Source organism: Ictalurus punctatus, chromosome 20 (genome assembly GCF_001660625.3).
Source record: "Ictalurus punctatus breed USDA103 chromosome 20, Coco_2.0, whole genome shotgun sequence".
NCBI lineage: Eukaryota > Metazoa > Chordata > Actinopteri > Siluriformes > Ictaluridae > Ictalurus > Ictalurus punctatus.
The window spans coordinates 4,663,193-4,685,482 of record NC_030435.2 but is presented as its reverse complement, the minus strand read 5'-3'; the positions used below and the strand labels follow the sequence as shown (position 1 = coordinate 4,685,482).

The 22,290-nt window shown below is 41.4% G+C and overlaps 2 protein-coding genes and 1 long non-coding RNA gene across 3 annotated transcripts; 2 read left to right on the top strand and 1 right to left on the bottom strand.

Annotated features, from left to right (window-relative positions):
* Nucleotides 1-3,229: 3,229 nt before the first annotated feature.
* On the bottom strand, nucleotides 3,230-8,368 carry LOC108280877 (prostaglandin reductase-3). Its single transcript, XM_017496359.3, has 2 exons — nucleotides 7,216-8,368; nucleotides 3,230-4,307 (listed from the first exon to the last, which is right to left on the bottom strand). The coding sequence occupies exons 1-2, from the start codon at nucleotides 7,461-7,463 to the stop codon at nucleotides 3,392-3,394; spliced, it is 1,164 nt and encodes a 387-aa protein (XP_017351848.1). The 5' UTR covers nucleotides 7,464-8,368; the 3' UTR covers nucleotides 3,230-3,391.
* Nucleotides 6,874-7,476, top strand: LOC128628811 (uncharacterized). Its single transcript, XR_008393056.1, has 2 exons — nucleotides 6,874-7,040; nucleotides 7,176-7,476. It is a non-coding gene; the product is annotated as an uncharacterized LOC128628811 (long non-coding RNA).
* A 123-nt stretch (nucleotides 8,369-8,491) lies between the features above and the next one.
* Nucleotides 8,492-21,249, top strand: LOC108280876 (teashirt homolog 1). The gene is made up of 2 exons (XM_017496358.3): nucleotides 8,492-11,772; nucleotides 17,158-21,249. Exons 1-2 carry the CDS (start codon nucleotides 11,733-11,735, stop codon nucleotides 20,148-20,150), a joined length of 3,033 nt encoding a protein of 1,010 aa, XP_017351847.1. The 5' UTR covers nucleotides 8,492-11,732; the 3' UTR covers nucleotides 20,151-21,249.
* The last annotated feature ends 1,041 nt before the right edge of the window (nucleotides 21,250-22,290 follow it).

The window sequence follows — 22,290 nt, the reverse complement described above, 5'->3', positions numbered from 1 at the left end:
ATGGATTATTCTATTAAAAAATACTGAACATAATAATCTAGAACGATGAGTGGTTATGAATGGCGCGTTTTTCCTCTTTCTGTGTGTACTCGTGGCATTTCAGGTCCCGCCATGATGTCGTTGTCCTTGGAATTTTATCGGCCACGAATTTCCCAATTCCAATTTTATTTCTACGACGAGTTTAACATTAGGTGTCGTCACAGAACGGAGCAGCTTCACACCTATCCTGATCCAGACATCAGAAACCGAGACTCGGAAAGTATTCGGCTGCATGAAAAAAGCAAGCTTTGAAGACATTATATTATATACACTCACCTGCCATCCAATTGTCCAATTAGCCATTCGTGTGGCAGCAGCGCAGTGCATACGATCATGCAGATACGGGTCAAGAGCTTCAGTTAATGTTCACGCCAAACATCAAAATTAGGAATAAATGGGAATCTGAGCGACTTTGACCATGGCTTGGGTGTAGGTGCCAGATGTGTTGGGTTGAGTATTAGAGAATCTCCTGATCTCCTGGGATTTTCACATGCAACAATCTCTAGAGTCGAGAACAGTGGGCGAAATTTCTTTGTTGATGAGAGAAATCAGAGGAGGCTGGTTTGAGCTGAGATAAAGGCTACAATAATAAGCACACTTTACAACCGTGGTGAGCAGAAAAGCATCTCAGGTCTCAGGATGCACAACATGTCGATGTTTGAGGGGCTACAACAATGGAAGACCACATCAGGTTCCACTCCTGTCATCCAAGATCAGGAATCTGATGCAATCATGGGCAAATGTTCAGTGAAACTGGACAGCTGAAGATTAGAAACACCTCTCTTGGTCTTTTTATCAGGTTACTAATTATTTGCTTCTTGTGGTTGACGTCTCCAGTGCGCACATTGGCTTAGTGGTCAGCACGTTCACCTCACACCTCACACGGGGGTTCGATTCCCACCGTGGCCCTGGTGTGCGGAGTTTGCATGTTCTCCCCATGCTGTTGGGGTTTCCTCCGGGTACTCCGGTTTCCTCCCCCAGTCCAAAGACATGCATGGTAGGCTGATTGGCATGTCTAAAGTGTCCATAGTGTAGGAATGGGTGTGTGAGTGTGTATGTATGTGATTGTTCCCTGCAATGGACCGGCACCCTGTCCAGGGTGTACCCCGCCTTGTGCCCGATGCTCCCTGGGATAGGCTCCAGGTTCCCTATGACCCTGAAAAGGATAAGTCGTATAGAAGATGGATGGATGGTTGACGCCCCCCTCCAAAAAAAAGAAAGTAAGACAGATAGATAGATGGATCGATGTAGGAAAAAAAGAGACAAGGCGCACTGAATAAGGTTGGGAGTTCATGCAAGGATCAGCAGTAAAGCTAATGTGGAGCAAATTACAATTTGTAACACAGCAGGCGTTTAAAAAGAGGTAATAATGGCCTGTGTGGTCTCTGGGTAGCCCGGAGCGTCGGGAGGGTGGAGGGCACACACAGCTGCCTCACATGTGCACTAGTAATTACCTATCCTATTAGGGAAGCCTCGTGTAAGTTTAGATTTAGCATTAATCTATCCTCACTCGTCAGGAAATGAAATATAGTGTTAATATAAACTAAAATGCAGCATACTGCATAATGAGAATATAAATTCTGTGTCCTTGAACTATTACAATTCAGTGTGTGTTTGTTTATTAGAGCGTCGAGTGTGAGGCTTTTTACCTGCTGAAATCTCACCTGAGCTAGTGTGTGACACCTGCAGCAGGAAACATGTGACAACAAGTCAAGACACACACACACACACACTTTCCAGACTGAGCGATGAAAAACAACAGACAAACAAGCGCAAACCTGGAAAATTAAAGTTACTAAAATGAAGGATACCTGTAACACATTGTGGGGGGTGGGGTGGGGTGTCATATTTCCAACATTGGGTTTTCCTTTAATTATTTATCAAAGGCTGCATCTTTGACGAATTATTTCTTTTATTTCACACAATGATGACGTTCCATCATCTTAACATCATATCAACATAATGTAATTTCTGTATCTGCAGTAAAATCGACTATATAACTCACAGCACTGGTTCAGCACTAATGAGCAGTATTTTGTGTAAATATTTACACACTAAGGTGTCTCTGTGGTCTCTTATGAATTGTTTTAATTTTGTTTCAAGGTGCTACGATGCGGTTATAAATCGATTCTTTATGCGTCTTGATTTCCACAGGCTACACTATTTATTTTTCTATTATACTCCATTCTGCTTTCAAAACACTTTCTGTTATTGTTACATCACTCATTGTCATTTTAAAAAAAAAATAAATAAATAAATTTAGACATTCAAAGGGGGGAAAAATGAATTGTTTAAAATTCTATGTTCAGTCTGGACCGGCATAAAAGTGCGAGCTTATTAATATTCAAATTACTAAAGTAATTGAAATACAAATGCAATAAAAATAATAAATAAATAAACATTGTGCAGCCCTAACCTAAAAAGAATTCATTCATTCAGTAATCTATGGTTGATCCAAAGCTTATCCTGGGAACGCTGTGTGTAAGGTCTAGGGGAAATTTACTGTAGTCAATCCACCTCTCAGTATGTTTCTGGGAGGTGGGAGGAAACTGGAGGACCTGGAGGAAACCCACACGGAACCGGTTAGAACATGCGAAACTCCACATAAACAGTAAGCTCAGGATCAAACCAGGGATGCCACTGTGCCACCAAGCCATATGGAAAAATATAACTATGATGTTCCTTCTCAGCTTCTTGAACACAACGCTTCATTAGGAATGATCGATCGAGTGCTTGAAGATTCACGTCGGATAAATCATTTTAATTTGTTTTTCTTTATGTTGACTACACGAGTGAACTTGAATGATGGAATTCCTAAAAAGAGGAATTCCTATGAATCAGAGGATTAAATCAGTATTACAACCAGTCCATCCAGGATTTTGCGATCGCAGAAACGAACAAGCAAACTCATTTCGATGAGCTTGCAATGTTTCAAAATTACTGCTAATTTTCCGGAGATTTGGGCCAAGACGCGTCATGTGATATCATCACAATTCGCATTCAGTCGAAGCCCTCTTCGTTTCAGGTGCATCAAACATGAGTACAGCTAACAGGTCTCTCTAATCACCAAACATGACTACGAAAGACCGTGCAAAGACAGGTGCCAGATGTTTATTGGTGATCAAGTGCATTTTAAGTGATTGATGCTATTGAATTGTGCAACAAATGACCAGGGACATTTAAAACATACTTCATTTACAAGCTCTTTATTAATAAACATAGATTACAATTTGCTGTTCATTAGATTAATCAGGCTTTTTCTGATATATAGCAAAATAAGACGTATTTTGGACACAACATATGTTCATTGAAAAAAGCTGTTATTGATTTGATCTATCAGTTTACGCTCTCCTCAGATGTCGGGAGGACTAAGCTCCACCACCACTTTGCCTTGGTTCTTTCCGGCGTACATATAATCTATTGCTCTGTACACTGACTCCAGTCCTATAAATCTCCCTCCCTTGTCCAGCTGTCCATCATCGATGACGCACAAAAGCTTCCCTTCCTCTTGCATCTGCATTGCTTTCTGCATACACGCCGTATACTCTGACATGAAGTGAGGCAGGAAGAAGCCCCTCACGCTGGCTGATTTCTGCAGGAGTTTGGCAGGAAGTGTGGCTCCTTTGACAGGCTGCAGGCCTGATTCGCTCTGATAACCTGAGATGAAGCCCACCACCAGCAGGCGGCCATGTTGGGCCAGATTGTTAACGGCCAGGTCAAACACGGCGCCCCCTACTGACTCATACACCACATCCACACCTTTAGGATACTCCCTGCGTAACGTTGAGGCCAAGTCCTCTTCCTTGTAGTTGATTGGCCGATCACAGCCGATGCTCTTCAGAAACTCCACCTTCTCACAGGAGGAGCATGTGCCTACCACATGGCACCCAGCCATCTTGGCAAACTGGACGGCAAAGTGTCCGGTTCCTCCGGCGGCAGCCGTCACCAACACTGTTTCCCCCTGTTTAAGTTCCCCGAGACGCTGCAGGGCGATGGACGCAGTTGCTCCGCTCACAAGCAACGCTAACGCTTCTGGCTGCGACTCCTTTAACGGAATCACATTTTTCACAGGTACGGGTGTGTATTCGGCAAATGCGCCTTCGTTGAAATACGCCACCTTGTCGCCCACTGTAAAATGGGAACTGGCACTTAAACCCAATGCCACCACTTCTCCTACACCCTCAAACCCTACTGGGAATGGAGGGGTCACTGAGGGGTTGTAACGGCCAGCTGAGTAGTTAATGTCAGATGCGTTTATGCCAACGTATCTAAAGAGAGAAGAGTAAGAAACCATGAGTTATATATTGCAGCCCTTTTTAACAAATGATATATGATGCAGTACTAATGTGACTTATAGACTTTGTTCAGACTGGTGCTTCATATTGTACACTACTGTGAATATATCTTAATATTTATACTGTTAATAAATCTTTTAGCTAAATAAAATGTACTCATCTTCAACTTCAGCCTGGTCAGGTGGATCTAGAGATATTCCCAGGAACACTGGGTGGGAATACGAGATGGGAATACGCATGCATTCACACCTAAGGGAGCAATTTAGAGTCACGAATCCATCTACCGCCATGTTTTTGAGAGAGGAAATGGGAGAACCCCGAAGAAATCCATGAAAACAAAGGGAGTACATGTGAAACGCCATATAGGCTGTAACCTGAGAGCAGGATTGCTATGTTACTATGGCAACCAGTAGTAGGAACGCCTACTGGCGACTTCATAGCACAGCGACTGGTGACTGTGTATAAACGTACCTTTGGATGTCATTAAAGCTAGTACAGTCCAAACAAACAAATCAGATTTTCTCACTTTTTACAGAGCCCTCCACTAATATTGGCACCCTTGGTAAATATGAGCAAAGAAGGCTGTGAAAAAATGTCCCTGTTGTTTAATCTTTTGTTAAAAAATTTCACAAAAATACTCTGCTCTCATGGATATCAAGCAATTGCACACATAACACAGGTTTATCAAAAAAAACCTTTATATTTAAATTATATTCCCACTGATATTTTAAATATTTTAGTACACCTGGGTGACTTAGAACAGGAAATTATTCAACCATGACTTCCTGTTTCACAGGGGTATAAATATGAGGTAACACATAGGCCAAATTCCCTTCGTCATTCATAACAATGGGTAAGACCAAGGAATATATCTGTGATGTGCAGCAAAAGGTTGTTGAGCTTCACAAAATGGGAAGTGGCTATAAGAAAGTAGCACAAGCATAGAAAATACCCATTTCCACCATCAGGGCAATAATTAAGAAGTTCCAGTCAACTGGAAATGTTATGTAATGAAATGTTATGAATCAACCTGGAAGAGGACGTGTGTCTATATCGTCTCAATGCACTGTGAAGAGGATGGTTCGAGTTGCCAAAAAATCTACGAGGATCACAGCTGGAGAATTGCAGAAGTTAGTTGGGTCTTGGGGTCAGGAAGTCTCCAAAACTACAATACAAGGTCACCTACATCACCACAAGTAGTTTGGAAGGGTTTCAAGAAAAAAGCCTCTACTCTCATCCAAAAAACAAATTCAAGCGTCTTCAGTTTGCCAGACACTACTGGAACTTCAAATGGGATCGGGTTCTATGGTCAGATGAACCCAAAATAGAGATTTTTTGGCAATAAACACCAGAGGTGATTTTTGGCACACACATAGTGATAGCCATGGATAGCCATAGTGATAGCCATGGAAAAGTTCCTCATGCCCACGGTTAAATATGGTGGTGGCTCTTTAATGTTTTGTGGCTGTTTTTCTGCCAGAGGACCTGGACATTTTGTTAGGATACATGGCATCATGGACTCTATCAAATATCAACAGATATTAAATGAAGACCTGACTGCCTCTGCCAGAAAGCTTCAAATGGGCCGGGGTTGGATCTTCCAGCAGGACAATGATCCAAAACATACATCACAAATCAACACCAAAACATATATCACAATCGACTGACCACAAAATCATGGTCCTGCCATGTCCATCCCAGTCCCCTGAGTTGAACCCCATAGAAAACCTGTGGGGTGAACCGAAGAGGAGAGTCCACCAGTGTGGACCTTGAAATGTGAAGGATCTGGAGAGATTCTTTATGGAGGAACGGTCTCAGATCCCTTGGCATGAATTCTCCAACCTCATCAGGCATTATAGGAGAAGAGCTGTTATCTTGGCAAAGGGAGGTAGGACAATTTTTATTTATATATATATATATATATATATATATATATATATATATATATATATATATATAGAGAGAGAGAGAGAGAGAGAGAGAGAGAGAGAGAGAGAAACCTGTTTTGTTTGCAATTGTTTGATATCCATGACAGCAAAGTATTTTTGTGAATTTAAAAAAAAAAAAAAGATCAAAAGGTTAAACAATAAAGATAATTTTTCACAGCCTTCTTTGCTCATATATACCAAAGGTGCCGATATTACAGGAAGGCACTGCATTTCGGGTGTTGACTCAAAAATAAATCACATGATTTATTTCTGAAATAAATAAATTTACCCTGCTGTTATTTGTTAGTTCAGGATCCTCCTGAGTCACTGAAATGAAATTAAATAAAACCATCACAAGTTTCCAGAGTGTCTCTAATAGACAGGAGGAACTTCCAGCACACTAAACACCAATTTAAGGGAGGAAACATTGAAGTGTATTATTATGACGCAGGGCTGTACAGTGATTTAGAGTCCCTGGTTCGATCCTGACTGAAGGTTACTGTCTGTGTAGAGTTCTCTACATGTTCTCCCAGTGTCTGTGTGGGTTACATTTGGATCATCCAGTTTCCTGCCACCTCCCAAAAATATGCCAGAAGGCTGATGGGGTATGATAAAGTGTGTAAACAAATGTGTGTGTGTGTGTGTGTGTGTGTGTGTGTGTGTGTGTGTGTGTACACGGTGTCCTGTTTAGGGTGTGTTCATGTCTCATACCCAGTGTTCCTGGAATAGGTTCCGGATTCACAGCAACCCTGACCAGCATAAAGACGTTAATGAAGTTGTATGAATTAATGTTTTGAAAGAAAATTCCAGTCAAAACATTTTTTTTTAAAGCAAGCTGTTAGTTCTGGTCCTGCGTATTTGAATTTCCAGGAATTCTGTGACTTGTGTATTTGTTTGTTTACTTTATGTGCAGGTGCTAACATGCTAAGCTGTCTGAAACCCAGTGAACTGACCGGTTCCGGATGAGCAGCTCGCGGTCTCTCGGCGTCGGAACCGGACATGTCTGCACGAAAACAGCTTCACGGAAGTTGGGGCTCCGCTTCGTTACCATCATCTTCTTCATACTGCTCGGTATTGACGAGCGTTTATCATCCATAAAGTGATGTGAATAGGACATGTCGATAATAAAACGCTTTTGAAAACGCGTCTGAAAAACCCAGCGACACCTGGGCACAGATTTACACATCAGCCTAACAGACATGTTTACACCACGGGCAAACGAAACAAGTTTTCCAGTCCCAAAATAATGGATAAGGTCACGTCCAAAATCGAACACTAGCTCACTAAATAGTACACTATTGACAACAATACAACACCCTGCTGCTACCAGACTCGAATATCCGGTTTGGGACGGAACCGCAGGGACTGCACTAACTTTATTATCCTCTGTTAGCCTGGCTAGCTTACTCTGCTAGCTCGTATCAGCTTGTCGAGCATTTAATTACACGCCAAACGTATCAGAAGCACCAAATTATTCGTTTTTGTCGTTTTGACTAGCCTATTTTTCATTAAACCCAGAGTTTAAGCTGTATTTTTTTGCTCTTATCTTTAGCAGGTCACTGTGCTGTAATTCTTAACTAGCTCACTTCCTCTTCCTGTCATTCTGCTTCCCTTTGGGATACAACTAATCAACCTATGGAAAAATGCTTAGGAAATAATTGAAATTGTCCATAAATGAATTTATAATTCAATTATAATGCATATTATGTAGTATTCAGGTATATGAGCTTTTGTAAAAATGTTAAGAATGTCCAAGAAGAATGGTCAGAATTAGCTGATATATGGGAAAGGTTGAGTGTAGGTAATACTCCTACTGTCCCTCAATTTGACTTAAAATATAAATCCCACCCATTTTATACTGGGTCACGAGGAACCTGGAGCCTATCCCACAAGGTGCAAAGGGCACAAGGTGGTGGACAGGGTGCCAATACAGCGCAAGCACAATCATATACACATTCACACACTACCGACTCTTTGGACATGCCAATCAGCCTACAATGCATGTCTTTGGACTTGAGGAGGAAACCGGAGTACCCAGAGGAAACCCCTTGCACACACAGGGCAGCGGCAGGAATCAACCCCCAACCCTGGTGGTGTGAGGAAAACGTGCTAACCACTAAGCCACTGTGCGCTCCAATACAAATCCCAAAAACTGCAAAAAATTAAATTCACTACTCTCGTCTACCAAGAATTTTTTGAGTTGTGACACATCTGCATAGACAAAGACGACTTCCTCCAAGAAATTTTTAAAGATATTTTACAACTGTGGATTTCCTAAGGAAGTCATAGAAGATGCCATGGCATGTGTTACCCCAGATGCACTGACCTATAAATAATCCACTGCTAAGAACATTCACCTGGTGCTCACTTATCATCCTATGTAGCAATGGCTACAATTATATGTATAAAAAAAATCCTTTATAAACCTCCAGGATGATCCCAAGCTTGTTCCTCTTTTTAGTGAACCTCCTACCTTCTACAGATGGAACAACCATCTGAAACACCAAAGACACATGAAATAAATGATCTTTCAGTTAAAAGTACAGTACACAATCATGTAACCAGTGCCTAAATTGGATTGGAGTGCAGAAAAGAGCAGCTCTGAGGCTTTGGCTCAGAGCAAGAAAAACAGCAAGAAGTGCTGTACTCCAGTATAATTTCTTGGAAAAATAAGTGATAAAATGTCATAATGATAATTGCGATAAGCCTAACCTTAATTTAAAGACTTTTATTATATTGTATCATGTATCAGAAAAAATGTTGATATTATTTTGATGACAACATTTTTTTAAAAGCCTGAGGTCCAGCCATTCAGTCGAACCCCTAGGACAAAAACAGATAGAGGTAAATTGTTAACAATGTTAAAAATTCATATAATAAGTTGACCGGTAGTATTAAAGTGATTGCACAGCGGCAGAACTAAGGGGTGGCCTGGGGTGGCCATGGCTACTCCTGAAATACCCCATTTAGCTCAGTTACACTTTTGGTGAATGAGTGCTATTCATTTCATGATAACTTTCAGTATGCGATTAATGGGAAATGGCCCTGTCATTTTGTTTTCATATGTTGCTAGAAAAAATTAATGTCAGGCATCTAGCATCCATCTTGTAACAGCTCCCCCTCTTGTCACTAAAGGGTCCCATGGAGCAAACTTGTGAAGGCTGGCAACAGATGCGTTTCAGGCAAAAATATTGCATACTGGGCAGTGAATCCATCAGATCAGTGCATCTTGATGGGTCTTGATGTCACAGGGATACAAAATTCAATTTGGCCTCCAACCCCCAACCTCCACATTGAAGGTGGTCTATTTGGCCATCAGTTTTTTCTTCTGAGACATCCAAGATCTTGGAAAGGTTTGGCAAGGTACAAGTGTATCTCTTTCCGATGCCAAGTCAACACATTGCTGATTGTGGTTCTCAGCTGTCTCCACCATCTACTACTTGTCCTCCTCTACCACTGGTTCTTCCCACATTACACAGAATTCTGCAGCTAGGCCACAGAGTTCTGCTTGTGATCCTGAAATGGCTGGTAAGACCTCGGTTTCCCAAGCAGAGCTGTTGTCCCATATGGCTGGAGAAATTATGCACAGGTCATCTGTGCTTGTAGATTTGAATATTGAACTGAAGGCTGGACCATAGCAGTCCAAGAAACATTCCAACACAAGAGTCCCGAGTAGACAGGCTTAGTATGCTAAGGTGGAAGCTATTCTGTGAATGGTGTGCATATCATTGACTGGTGCATTGCCCAATTCCCAAAATGCTACCTTTCATAAATGTATGGCAGCTTTTCTCAACAGTGTGAGTTGCCTTCATCCACCACAATTTCACATGAGCCCACCATGGGCTCTCTGTCTTTTGTTGGAGTCCATTAAGACCCTGCTTTACGAGCCTATGCAAGCTGACAAATTGGCATGGATGTCTCTCTTAAAAGTGTCTCTCTTTTTTTGCTAATAATCACTTCAACTAAAAAAAGTATGACAACTGTACGTTCTGCTGCTAAGCTCACCTTGTGTCTGGTGGTCAGAAGACTTTGAAGCGACTTTGTGGTTGGACCCAGGATTTCTGCCCAAGGTCATATCACCCAATGTTGTACATCAACAGATTTACCTTGCAGTGTTCCATAAAACGCCAGCCTGCAGAGCATTCCTTGTTGTGCCCTATGGTACTCTTTAAACTGGAAGGTGGCCATCCATTCCTCAGACCAACTGTTCATCTGTCACCGAGGGACTCTCTTGGTGGACATGACTACCAAGCCCCTACTCTGACATGTCTCCTGATGGACATTACTCAAAGACATGCTGCTTCAGGAAGTCTGCACTGCTAAGTTATCCAGGTGATTCTTACTGCCCCTGTTAGTTAGGAGTGCTAAACTGGAATGCTAATGACATCTGTAAATATGGTTCTGTATACCTCCAGCTAACTGCTAGGGTTCCTTGTAATTCATAGCACCAACCTGGCAATAAGCTTCCACTAAAAGATACCTGTATGATAATGATATTTATTACAAATACTGCATCGCATGTCACACTGCAGTGTTAACGGATTTGGTGGCCAGGTGTTTTTTTTTTCTCTTGTTGTTGTAATATACAAACTGCAGACTTCTAAAAATTTAATTCATGCATGCTTTAATACAATTTTATAAAAACATAACAACCTGCAAAAATAATGTTTCAAAGCAAGCAGGTTGACTTATAACCCAACAGCCTACATTTAAAACAAATTATCCATCTGTGGCCAATTAGCCAGTGTAAATATAGAAATATATATGTGTGTAAATATAAATATGCAAGCAGTAGGAGGAGTGTAACTGAGGGAAAGGCTCGAGGTCTGTGTGTGTGTGTGTGTGTGTGTGTGTGTGCACGTGTGTACTAGAGCCATTAGCGCGGATTCCACATACACACACACTCACACCCACACACACACACACATACATGCGCACAGTTGGATTTCTGTACCGTATTTAACACTCTTTCTGTTTGTATTTTAAAATATCGGAAATGTGCAATATTGATATATTGGGACACACTTCCAGCGGCTTTTAAAGGACCAGCGGATTAAACAAACAACAACAACAACAAAAAACCTCAGAAAGTTTTTGCCCCCTTTTTTCTGGTTGGTGGTGGAGTTGTTTCCTCATTTTTTCTCAGTTTTTTCTGCATTGATGATGATGATGTTGAAGAGGAGGATGACTCTTTATCAGTCTGGCATGATGCTGTGTGAGATTTCCGTGTGTTTAACCGCTGACTGAGTCTGGATGAGTAACAAACCGCACGCAAACCGCACGCACCGCGCGTTACGCACCGCAGAGTGAACTTTACCGGAGTTTGATTTATGTTTGTTTGTTTGTTTGTACTTGTTATTGCTGCTCCGACTGAAAGAGAGAAACGGTTTGTGTGTGTGTGTGTGTGTGTGTGTGTGTGTGTGTGTTCGTGTCGTGATTCCTGCACAAGAAGATCAGCACAGACAGAAGGATGGCGAGGAGAAAACAGAGAGAACCCAGGAAATCTGCAGGTACAGGAACATCACATATACATTAGAGAGATGGTCCTCATGAGCATGCACTGTAGGCTAGTATATACACCACTTCAAAAATATATCTAAAACAAAACAAGAAAATAAAACAGCTGTGCGTGGTATTTTGAACAAGATATTGCAGTGTGATGTAATATTTAGATTAGAAAACTATCTGCGTAATCAAAGTGCATTACAGTAGCCGAGACTCAGAAAGAAGCAGCATGGATACATATATAAGTGAGACATATAGTGTTAACAACTTGGCTATGAATTTGACTTGTGCTGGAAGTGCTGGAAGTTTCTTAGCTGTAGTTGTGTTTGCAAAATTGATTGATTTGCATTATTGTGTCATGCATTTTTCTTTTTAGATATTGAAAATAAAGTGCACTTTTTCTTTTCTAGGCATGATTTTTGCACCAAGTAAAGACTTGTATGAAATTGAGTATTTTTAAGTTGGTGATAAAAAACCTCCCAAAACAAACAAACAACAAAAACATTTCCAAGCAAGCAAAGTCTGAAGCAACATGCAATACAAGTTAATACGGACTAGATTTGCTTTTAGATTCTTTTTAATTTCCATATTGAAGTCTTTTTTGTGTGTTTGTTGAAACTTCTGGACAGTTATTCTTTTCGGCTGTTCAGCTTTCTTTAATGGACTCACGCAGAAGATCTGAATGATCTGCAAAACTTTTGCAGGAGAAAAAAAAAAAAGACAACAACAACAACTACAACAACAAAACGCATGGTCCTTTCATTATAGTGTATGCTTTAAAACCTGTAAAACATGACACTTCTGTAAAGATACTTCTACAGAATCCATGATCGGGTATACAGTGATGAAAAAGGTTATGATTCGGTAAACACTCCTATAAAACATGATGTCCAGGTCGTTACAGTGCTATTGGTACCATCATTTCAACAGTACGATTCAACCTGATTTACAAAATGTATAGTATGTTAAAAATGTGAACGAATGAAGGTAATGTAGTTGGATTTCTTTTCATTTTATACAAATAAAGTTGTAAGAAAAGCATTAACAGTAACCCAGATTTACATTAATGTTGACCGTACTGGATCATTGAGTAAATGCACGTTTTACAAAAGCTGCTTTTGGGTGGATACGCTTTTTCAGGGATTCATTAAAATTTTATTTTAGCAGTTGTTGTGACAGAGCGGCTTTACACTAATTTGGATCCAGACTCATAATGAGTGCGCCGAAGACGACTGTGATGAGAGGAAACTACCAAAGAAGGTTAGGAAGGGAGGACCTGATGCTCCTCTGCTCGACCCTGGATAGTTGTAACGCAGTAGAAAAAGGACAGGCACAGAATACTAGACAGCTAACACACCAAAGTGATGATTATTTAACTTAGGGGTGTGTTTCTGGTTTCAGAACTGGGAGAAGAATTGATGTCATGATTGACTGCTATTGTTATAATTGTTATAGTTATTATCCGCTTATTATTGTAATAACCCTAATTGACTGGTCACTGAAATTGAATGGGTAGCAATGATGCTAAAATTTAGTTTGTGAGCTTGTTCTTCGTTAACTGCACAGAAAAAACACACACACACACACACACACACATTGGAGTTGTTTGCAATTGCACGCATTAGGTAGAAAAACTTCCCATATGAACACACTCTTCGATCAGCTTTTTTTTTTTCCGTATTAGGCGACCATATTAGTTCAGTTGAAATGAAATGTTAATATTGATTTTTTTTTTTTTAAATCACGTGTAGCACTGGATGTGTAATTTCTTTGAAACCGAGTCTCGATTAGCTACACACAGTGTGCAGGGAAGATCTAATCGAACAGAAAAGGAAGACAATTCCAGATTTCATGAAGTGGGCCTCGCTCCCGGTCCTGTGTGTGTCTTAAATTAATCGGAAATATACGTTCCAGAATATAGCAGTCTTTTAGATACACCTGTAAAGTGCTAACATTTGGAGAGAATGCGCCTATTTATGCAGAGAAATCTGCAGATAGACTACAGCGTACTCCGCTGGTGTCTCTCATTAAACATTTCAAACACAGTAATGTTTATTCTTCTTCTTGAATGCAGCCAAATATGAGCTAGGTTGGCTAAGTATATCCAGGATGGTATGTGATTATTATTATTATTATTATTATTATTATTATTATTATTGTTGTCGTTGTTGCTGTTGTTGTTCTTCTAATATCACTGTTAAATACTGTTGTTATAGATGTTGCAGTTATAATTACATAATTATTGCAATAACCCAAATTGACTGGTCACGTCAGTTGAACCCGTTTTAAATGATGTTAAAATTTAGTTGATGAAATTGTTGGTGTAGTTTATTTTCTCTGAACCGAATCTCCAAAAACAATCCTAAACCATTTCTAATTCAAGTGGAACGTGGCTTCAGTAAAACCAAGAAGCAACGCTAAGAAAACCGCTGTTGATATGACGCAAAATGTTTCAACATCTTTTTTTTTTTGCACTCTTGGCTTGTGTGGATGAAATGCTTAGCAACATAAAGCTGTAATTTCTCCAGTAAAATTCCTAACGTATTTAATATTTAATATTCTGGCGAAAATAATCTGACATTCGGTCATGACTGGGGGACTGTGAAATTTTTGTTCCTGCAAAACATTGAGAACCCTTGCGCTAAAGAACTTCATTATGTAACATCAGAATCAGGTTTGTTTTTTTCTTCTAGAGAATAGTGAGTGGAGGTTAGGTAGGATGGTTAGGAGGAGGAAGTGTACATGATGAAAAGCTGTACATTAGAAGGCACTGTCTTAGATAGTGTGTGTAGAAACGACGATTATAAAGTTCTACATCATTAATACATTTAGCTGAAAGGAGACGACAAAGATCAAACTGGAATTTTTATTTGCAGTAGATCCGCTAAGGTTCTAAGACCAGAAAGTTCCATTTGAATTCCAGGACAGGATTTTAATAATAATAATAATAATAATAATAATAATAATAATTATTATTATTATTATTATAATGTTAAGATATTGGTAGCGTATTAATTGATTTACTTATTATTTACATTAGATTTATTATTGCATTTGGGTTGTGTGTGTGTGTGTGTGTGTGTGTGTGTGTGAATGTAAATGAGAGGGAAAATGAGCATTTAGCATTAGGCGTTGAGGCAGAACCCTACATTAACGGAAACATCTGTGGCTGCTGCTGCTTGCGCTACACATTTACAAGACAGAAAGAGAGAGCTCTGTGTGTGTGTGTGTGTGTGTGTGTGTGTGTGTGTGTGTATGTGTGTGTGTTTTTGTGTGTGTATCACTAAGATCCCATGCATTCTGCATTACGTGTTTTTAATCACTGTTGCTGCATGTGAACTGTCTTTGTTTATTGTCTCTCTATCTAGGCCTCGCTCTGTCCCTTTGTCTCTTTGGTGTTCTCTGTCTCACTGTTTGTCCCCCTCTCTCTCTCTCTCTCTCTCTCTCTCTCTCTCTCTCTCTCTGCCTTTGGTGTTTTTTGACTTGGGAAAATGATATCTGAATGCAAATCCCCTCACACAATAATACCAACACTCTGATGGTATTAAAAGTGCGTACTCGGCCTGTGTGTGTGTGTGTGTGTGTGTGTGTGTGTGTGTGTGTGTGTGTGTGTGTGTGTGTGTGCGTATCTGTTTTTACAGTTGTGGCTGTCGCTTTCATGTGTAATCAGAGATGAAAAGATTTCTCGATGGAGAGACGGAGGGATTAAACATGTACATGACATGGCTGACTTTTCCTGAAGTGGATTTGAATGGGTTTAGGTGGACTTTGAACGAGTTTAGACAGAGTTTACAGATTTTGATTGATTTACGCTCTGTGCTTGGAATTAGATGTGCCTAGGCTTGGGTTAGTATGTTTCGTGATGAGTAGGGATGTGTTTGGTTTGGTTTCGGCTTAATTTTGAATGGGTTTCGATATGTTTAGGCTGGATTTGGATTTGTTTAGACATGTTTATGGGTGAATTTGAATGGCTTTGTATAGGATTGAATGCTGGGTTTGGTTGATCCGAAACACCAAGCTGGCATCCAATTACTTATTTTATGTCATTAATGCGAGTGATGTTGACTAGAACGGCTCAAATCATCTACGCTAAAATACTGCTGTGGGTTCGCTGCCTCCGTAATTTCTCTTGGATTTGGATGGACTTAGAAATTCAAACAGGACGCCACTTAAGGAGCTTGTTAGGGACAGAGTAATTGGTGTGTGTGTGTGTGTGTGTGTGTGTGTGTGTATCTCAGCTGGAGTGTGTTCCTCTGGGTTTGGAGGTGAAATAATACCCATCTCTTTCCACGGTGATGTAACACTCAACATCATAAAACACACACATAACTCTCACATAATTCTACATCTCAGAGGAGTTTCATCCACACTTTCATCATCACACTGAGGTTATGTATTCACAACCATAATATGTCTCTCTCCTTTCATTTGTCGTTCTCTCTGGCTGGCTGTCTCACTCATCCTCTTGTGCTTCTCTTTAGATTGTCCTCATGACTGTTTTTTTATTTCTAGCGATAAGATTAAAAGAGTAATAAAGAAATGACATAAATCATCAGTGCTGATATAGTTTAATGGAAGACATTAAATTTTACTTAGACAGCATTGTGTGTGTGTGTGAGCGAGAGAGAGAGAGCATTATGTATCTGTGATGTGACAGATGCTGTTGGACCACTGCAGATGGCTCTGTTTCCGTCATCACCTTGAACTGTATTTATTACACACAGTGTGTGCTCGTTTAAACAGCATACTCCGTTATCTTAAATATGATGTAAGCGATTATCAGCTTCCAAGAAATCCAATAAAGATACCTGAATTTTAGCCCAATAATCGTGTCTGTGTAAACGTAACTAGGTTAAAAAAACAGAACTGTGTGCAGTTTGCAATCATAAGAATTCCTAAAGCCATATTTACCAGTGAATCAACTCATGGCTCGCAAGCACCTTGAGTCCGTTTTCGAGGCGTACTTAACAGTTTCATCAGCACATCTGTTTCATCAGGAGAGACTGATGCTAGGACACACACATACATATCATCATAGAGGCAAGGAGTACAGGGAACAACACATCCCATTTCTGCCTGTTTTTCGCTTTCTAAACATCATTTTTTTCATTTGTTTGTGTATGTGGATTAAGCACCAGAAGCAATGGTCATTGATTATGCATGCATATTAGTGGTGAGAGCGTGTGCTAATTATGTTTCCGCTTATTGCACTTGTCAAGTCTCAGGATATTATATATGAGGTTATTTTATAGGCAACAATATGAATGTAGCGAAAATTAATGAAACAGTTGATTACATACCTTAAAGCTACAGGAAAATACAAAGGAATAGCTTTAGTACATCTTGTTCAGTAGGACTGATTTCGCTGTCTCTATCTCTCTGTTTCTCAGCTTATCTTCCACTGGTCGAGATTGAAGCAGCCACTTTCGAAGACAAGCAACTTCAACATGACAGTCTCGCGTTGGACGGGCATGGACGATACGTATTCAGTGAGAAAGAGGAAGAGGATGCAAAAGAGTCGCTGAGATTCCAATACTCCCCTAACAGTAATGGCACCAACCCAGATACTGGCTATCTATCCCCACTCAGTGACACCAGTGATCAGATCCCTGATTTTAAGAGCATTTCTTCGAAAGAAGGACACGAAGAGGAAGAAGCACAGAGCAGCTCGGACAACAGCGTTCTGGATAACCTAGCTCGGACAAAAGCCATCTGTGAGAATCTGATCTCTGATGCCGCTTGGTCCAGTGTTGTGATGAATATCAAGAAAAGCAGGTCAACTACATCCAGTGCAGCTAGCATGATGAATACCAGTGGCAATTACATAATTAACAGACCAAGCAATCACAATCAAACAATCCTTAACGGAAAGGCAGAAAGCAGTTCAAATGGCTGTACAGTTAATAATTGCAACATTAAGGCTTCGAACGGTGCCGGTATAGTTTACGACTGGCATCAGGCTGCTGTAGCCAAAACACTCCAACAAACTCATCACCACTTATCACAAGAGCCAAGCCTGTTCAGCACAGTGCAGCTGTACCGGCAAAATCACAAACTCTACGGCTCCGTTTTGACTGGTGCTAGCAAGTTCAAGTGCAGGGACTGCAGTGCTGCATACGATACACTAGTAGGTCTTACAGTTCACATGAACGATACTGGTCATTACCATGATGACAACCAAGAGAAAGAAGAGGAGAATAATGGCAAACACTGGTCGAAGCCGCGCAAGCGTTCATTGTTGGAGATGGAGGGCAAAGAGGATGCCCAGAAAGTACTGAAATGCATGTTCTGCGGCCACTCCTTTGATTCTTTACAGGACTTGAGTGTCCACATGATTAAGACTAAGCATTACCAAAAAGTGCCTCTTAAAGAGCCTGTGCCAGCCTCGGCCACCAAACTGGTGCCATCAGCCAAAAAAAGATTCCTTCATGATTCCCTAATTTCCCCTTGCTCCCCAAAGTCATGTTCCAGCAGAGTGGCCTCAGTGGTTCAGATGAAGGGCACTGTTAATCCTTACGTTACACCAAACAACCGCTATGGCTACCAGAACGGTGCAAGCTACACTTGGCAGTTTGAGGAACGCAAAGCGCAAATTCTCAAGTGCATGGAGTGTGGGAGCTCCCATGATACACTGCAGCAACTCACAGCCCACATGATGGTCACAGGTCACTTCCTGAAGGTCACAAACACTGCACTGAAGAAGGGAAAGCAGCTAGTGTTTGATCAAAGTATGGAGGAAAACATACAGTCAATTCCATTACCTCCTACAACTGCTATTCTAAAACTCAGGTCAGTGTCCCCTGCACTGTCTTCTGGTTCAGAGGCCAAGAAGGAGATAGAGGAGGTTAGTGAGCCTGTAGAGAAAAAAATCAAGGAGGAGATGGAAGAGGTCGGTATGGATTCCACATCATACAAGTACCTTAGAGAGGAAGACCTTGAGGAGACTGCTAAAGGAGGGATGGACATTCTGAAGTCTCTGGAGAGCACAGTGTCCAGTGCCATCAATAAGGCTCAGACAGGTACGCCCACCTGGGGAGGATACTCCAGCATCCACGCCGCTTATCAACTTCAGGGAGCTGCAAAGTCATCTATACTTCCTCCAGTGGTTCAAAGTGTGCAGGCAGTCATCAACAGCAACTTTCAATCACTCGAATCTGATCCTGGATCACTAATTTATATAACCCCCAGACAGTCATTGCCCTTGTCCCTCAGGAACAATGTATCTACCATGGAGGAGCTGCTGGACAAGGTCTCAGGAAAGTCCCTGCTAAAGGAAGAGAGGGAAGAAAGGATGGGGAGTGCAGATGCAGCCAAATCAACATCACCATTACTGAGAGAAAACAAAGTTAGTGTTGATACAAAGGCAAATGGAGGTATGTGTAAACTGGAACCTATGGAGATGTTAGTAGAAACCCAGAGTAAGAACCATAGTTTAGAATTAGGCAAAGCACCCATCGATAATGACCACAGTTTAGGGATGTTTAATGATGATTCATTTGAGAGGCCTTTTATCAGCCCTCTTAATTCACTACAGTTAGTTGTGAACACACACCTTCCCAAAGCCTCCAAGGTGGTCAGCTCATCCTCTGATCCACTCTCAGTGTTATACAAGATCAGCAACAGGGTGGTAGACAAAACTGCCCACCATTCAGCATCTGAAAAGCAATATGGGGTGCCTGACACAGATTTCTACAAGGACAGTGACCAGCCTATAGATCTGAGAAAATGCAAAAGCAGTACTGGCAGCATCAATAAAGAAAGCGTTATCAACACCAACAGCCTCAAGGTAATAAACAACAAATCTAATGGAAGCCGGCCTCATCACCCAGGCTTACCTCTCTCAGATCCTCTAAACCAACGGGAAAATGCCCTCATGGACATCTCAGACATGGTAAAGAGCCTCACTAGCCAGCTCACTCCCAAGTCCTCCACTCCACCATGCCTTTTAGCAAAATCTGACACGGATGGAAGTTCATGCGAGGATCCACTGGAGAACTTTTCTCCCGTGCAGAAGCAAAACGGTCGTCAGTCCAACTGGAACCCTCAGCACCTTCTCATTCTTCAGGCTGAGTTTGCTTCAAGCCTGAGACAGACACCAGAAGGTTGCTACATCGTAACAGACCTCTGTCCTCATGAACGTGTGAAAATCTGCAAGTTCACAGGTCTCTTAATGACCACTGTCTCACACTGGCTTGCTAATGTGAAGTACCAGCTGCGTAGGACAGGAGGGACCAAGTTTCTGAAGAACCTGGACTCCAGGAATCCATTGTTTCTTTGTGGAGAGTGTGATTCAAAATTCAGGACTCCTTCCGCTTACGTTAACCATCTGGAGTCTCACCTCGGCTTTAGCCTCAAGGAAATGTCCAAGATGTCTCCGAGGTGAATCCCGGAAAAAAAGAAACACGTCTGACTCGTAGAGTCATCAGATCATCTGTTATTTCTTACCCTACGTTCACACTAGTGAGTGACAAAGTAATAGATGACCACTGCATGACTCAACACTTCAAACTATATTTGAATTAATATTTTCTCAATTTTATGCAAATTAGTTATGATGCAGTAATGGGCGAATCCAAAGGCATGCCTCGACAAAATTCATCGCACTAATCCGACCGATCCGTATACTTTGACTACTACCATTTCCTCTCAGAAGATTTACAGGCCACGCCCACAAGCCAAACTGGGAGAAATATCAGTGGCTTGTTACTTGCTAGTGTGAACGCAGGGATAATGTTTCGGAAGATGCGCAGGGATGTTGTTGCACTTTTTCTCCATCATCCAGGTGATTTCGAAGTGTCAAGTGATACTGAAATAAAAAGATTTGAAGACGTTTCTGCGCTCAGTCCCAGTCAGGTGACCCACTAGCACTACATACTTCCTGCACTAAGCCATCGTAGCGGAAATGAAATTTACTTTCAGTTCTAAAACTGCTGTATCTCATTTGTTTGTATTCTCTTAACGTTTCGCTTTTTAACTCAATGTTAAATGTATTTATATTCTATTTGTCTGATCGGTGCATGTGATGGTTGACTACTGAGTTAATGAAAGCAAAATTTGGGCAATGTTTAAATAGAATTTAAAAAAAAAAACATGAAATAGTATGTCACGTTCGATCTACTTTTGTAGCGGGCATTTTGAAAAGAATTGAATACACATTCATACAAATTCTCCAGAAAGCGTTTGTTGATCTTTTGCTTGTTTGTGTCTTAAATTTGAGTGAAAAATTCGCAGCCCCACACACGCTTTTACAGGAAAAAAAGAAGTGAAAATAAATTTAATAATAATGAAGTGTGTGTTGGTTTTCAGACATGGTGGGGTATACGTAGGATGAATGGCCACATTTTGATTTTACTGCAATGGCTTCATAGTTGCATTGTAGTTCCAAATACTCAAGAGCATTGTGTGTGGGGAGTGTGTGTTTCAATCCACAATGATGTTGTACAAAACAGAAGCTTTACTCTGAATTAGATACACTGGACACAACTTGGTAGAGAATGTATTTGCATAAATATCATAAATATGATGTGTGTGTGTGTGTGTTTATCCCTTTGTAAGGGCACCACCCCCTATCCAGCAGGTACAGACAGGGCTGTCCGTCTCTCTTCTCCTGCACGAGACACTCAGGATGCACTCTGCCTGTGACACACACACACACACACACACACGCGGTGGGGCTGATGGGGCGGGGGTGGGGTGGCTGGCTACAGGACGCGCACACACGCATCGTTAGCACGAACCGAGACGCGGCGGTTCTGTGACACGTGTCATGGCCAGCACAACAACCTGACATGGCGCGCATAATTTAAACACAATCTGCATGCAGGAGGGCTTGATCTGCAAGCGTGGCCCAGACCCACGGCCTGTCAGGAGGCGTGTGTGTGTATGTGGTGCCACATCCATGCCACCGTGACAGAGAGACACCGATGCGTGCGTGATGCTCACACTTGTCATGTCCACTGAGACGAAACACACAGCGAAGTGAAGAAGCTCGGTTTCCTGCATAGAGGCCACACTCGTCACTTCTCTTAATCTTTACGTTGTGTGTGTGTGTGTTTAGTGTTCCAATGTGGCTCATTTGCATAAATTCTGCATAAAATTCTAATTACATCATATAATCGTAGGCAGCACCGTGGCATAGCAGGTAGCATTGCTGCCTCACAGCTCCAGGGTCCTGGTTTTGATCCTGAGCTCACGTTTCTCTCCGTGTCCGTGTGGGTTTCCTCCTGATTCTCTGGTTTTCTCCCACCTCCTGGTAGGTGGATTGTTGACCATAATTTGCCCCTAAAAGTGAACGAGGATACAAGTATGTACAGATTGGTGTCTCATCCAGGGTGTATTTCGACCTTCTACTCAGCATTCTAGAGATTCCTGCTTAGAAGTTGGACTTCCCTGTCTCATACAAGGATGCAAAGTGGAATGGTTCTTCAGGTAGGACTACTTCGGGTGTGCATTGGATTGTCCATCCATCCATCCATCCATTTTCCATACCACTTATACTACACAGGTGAGCCTGGAGCCTATCC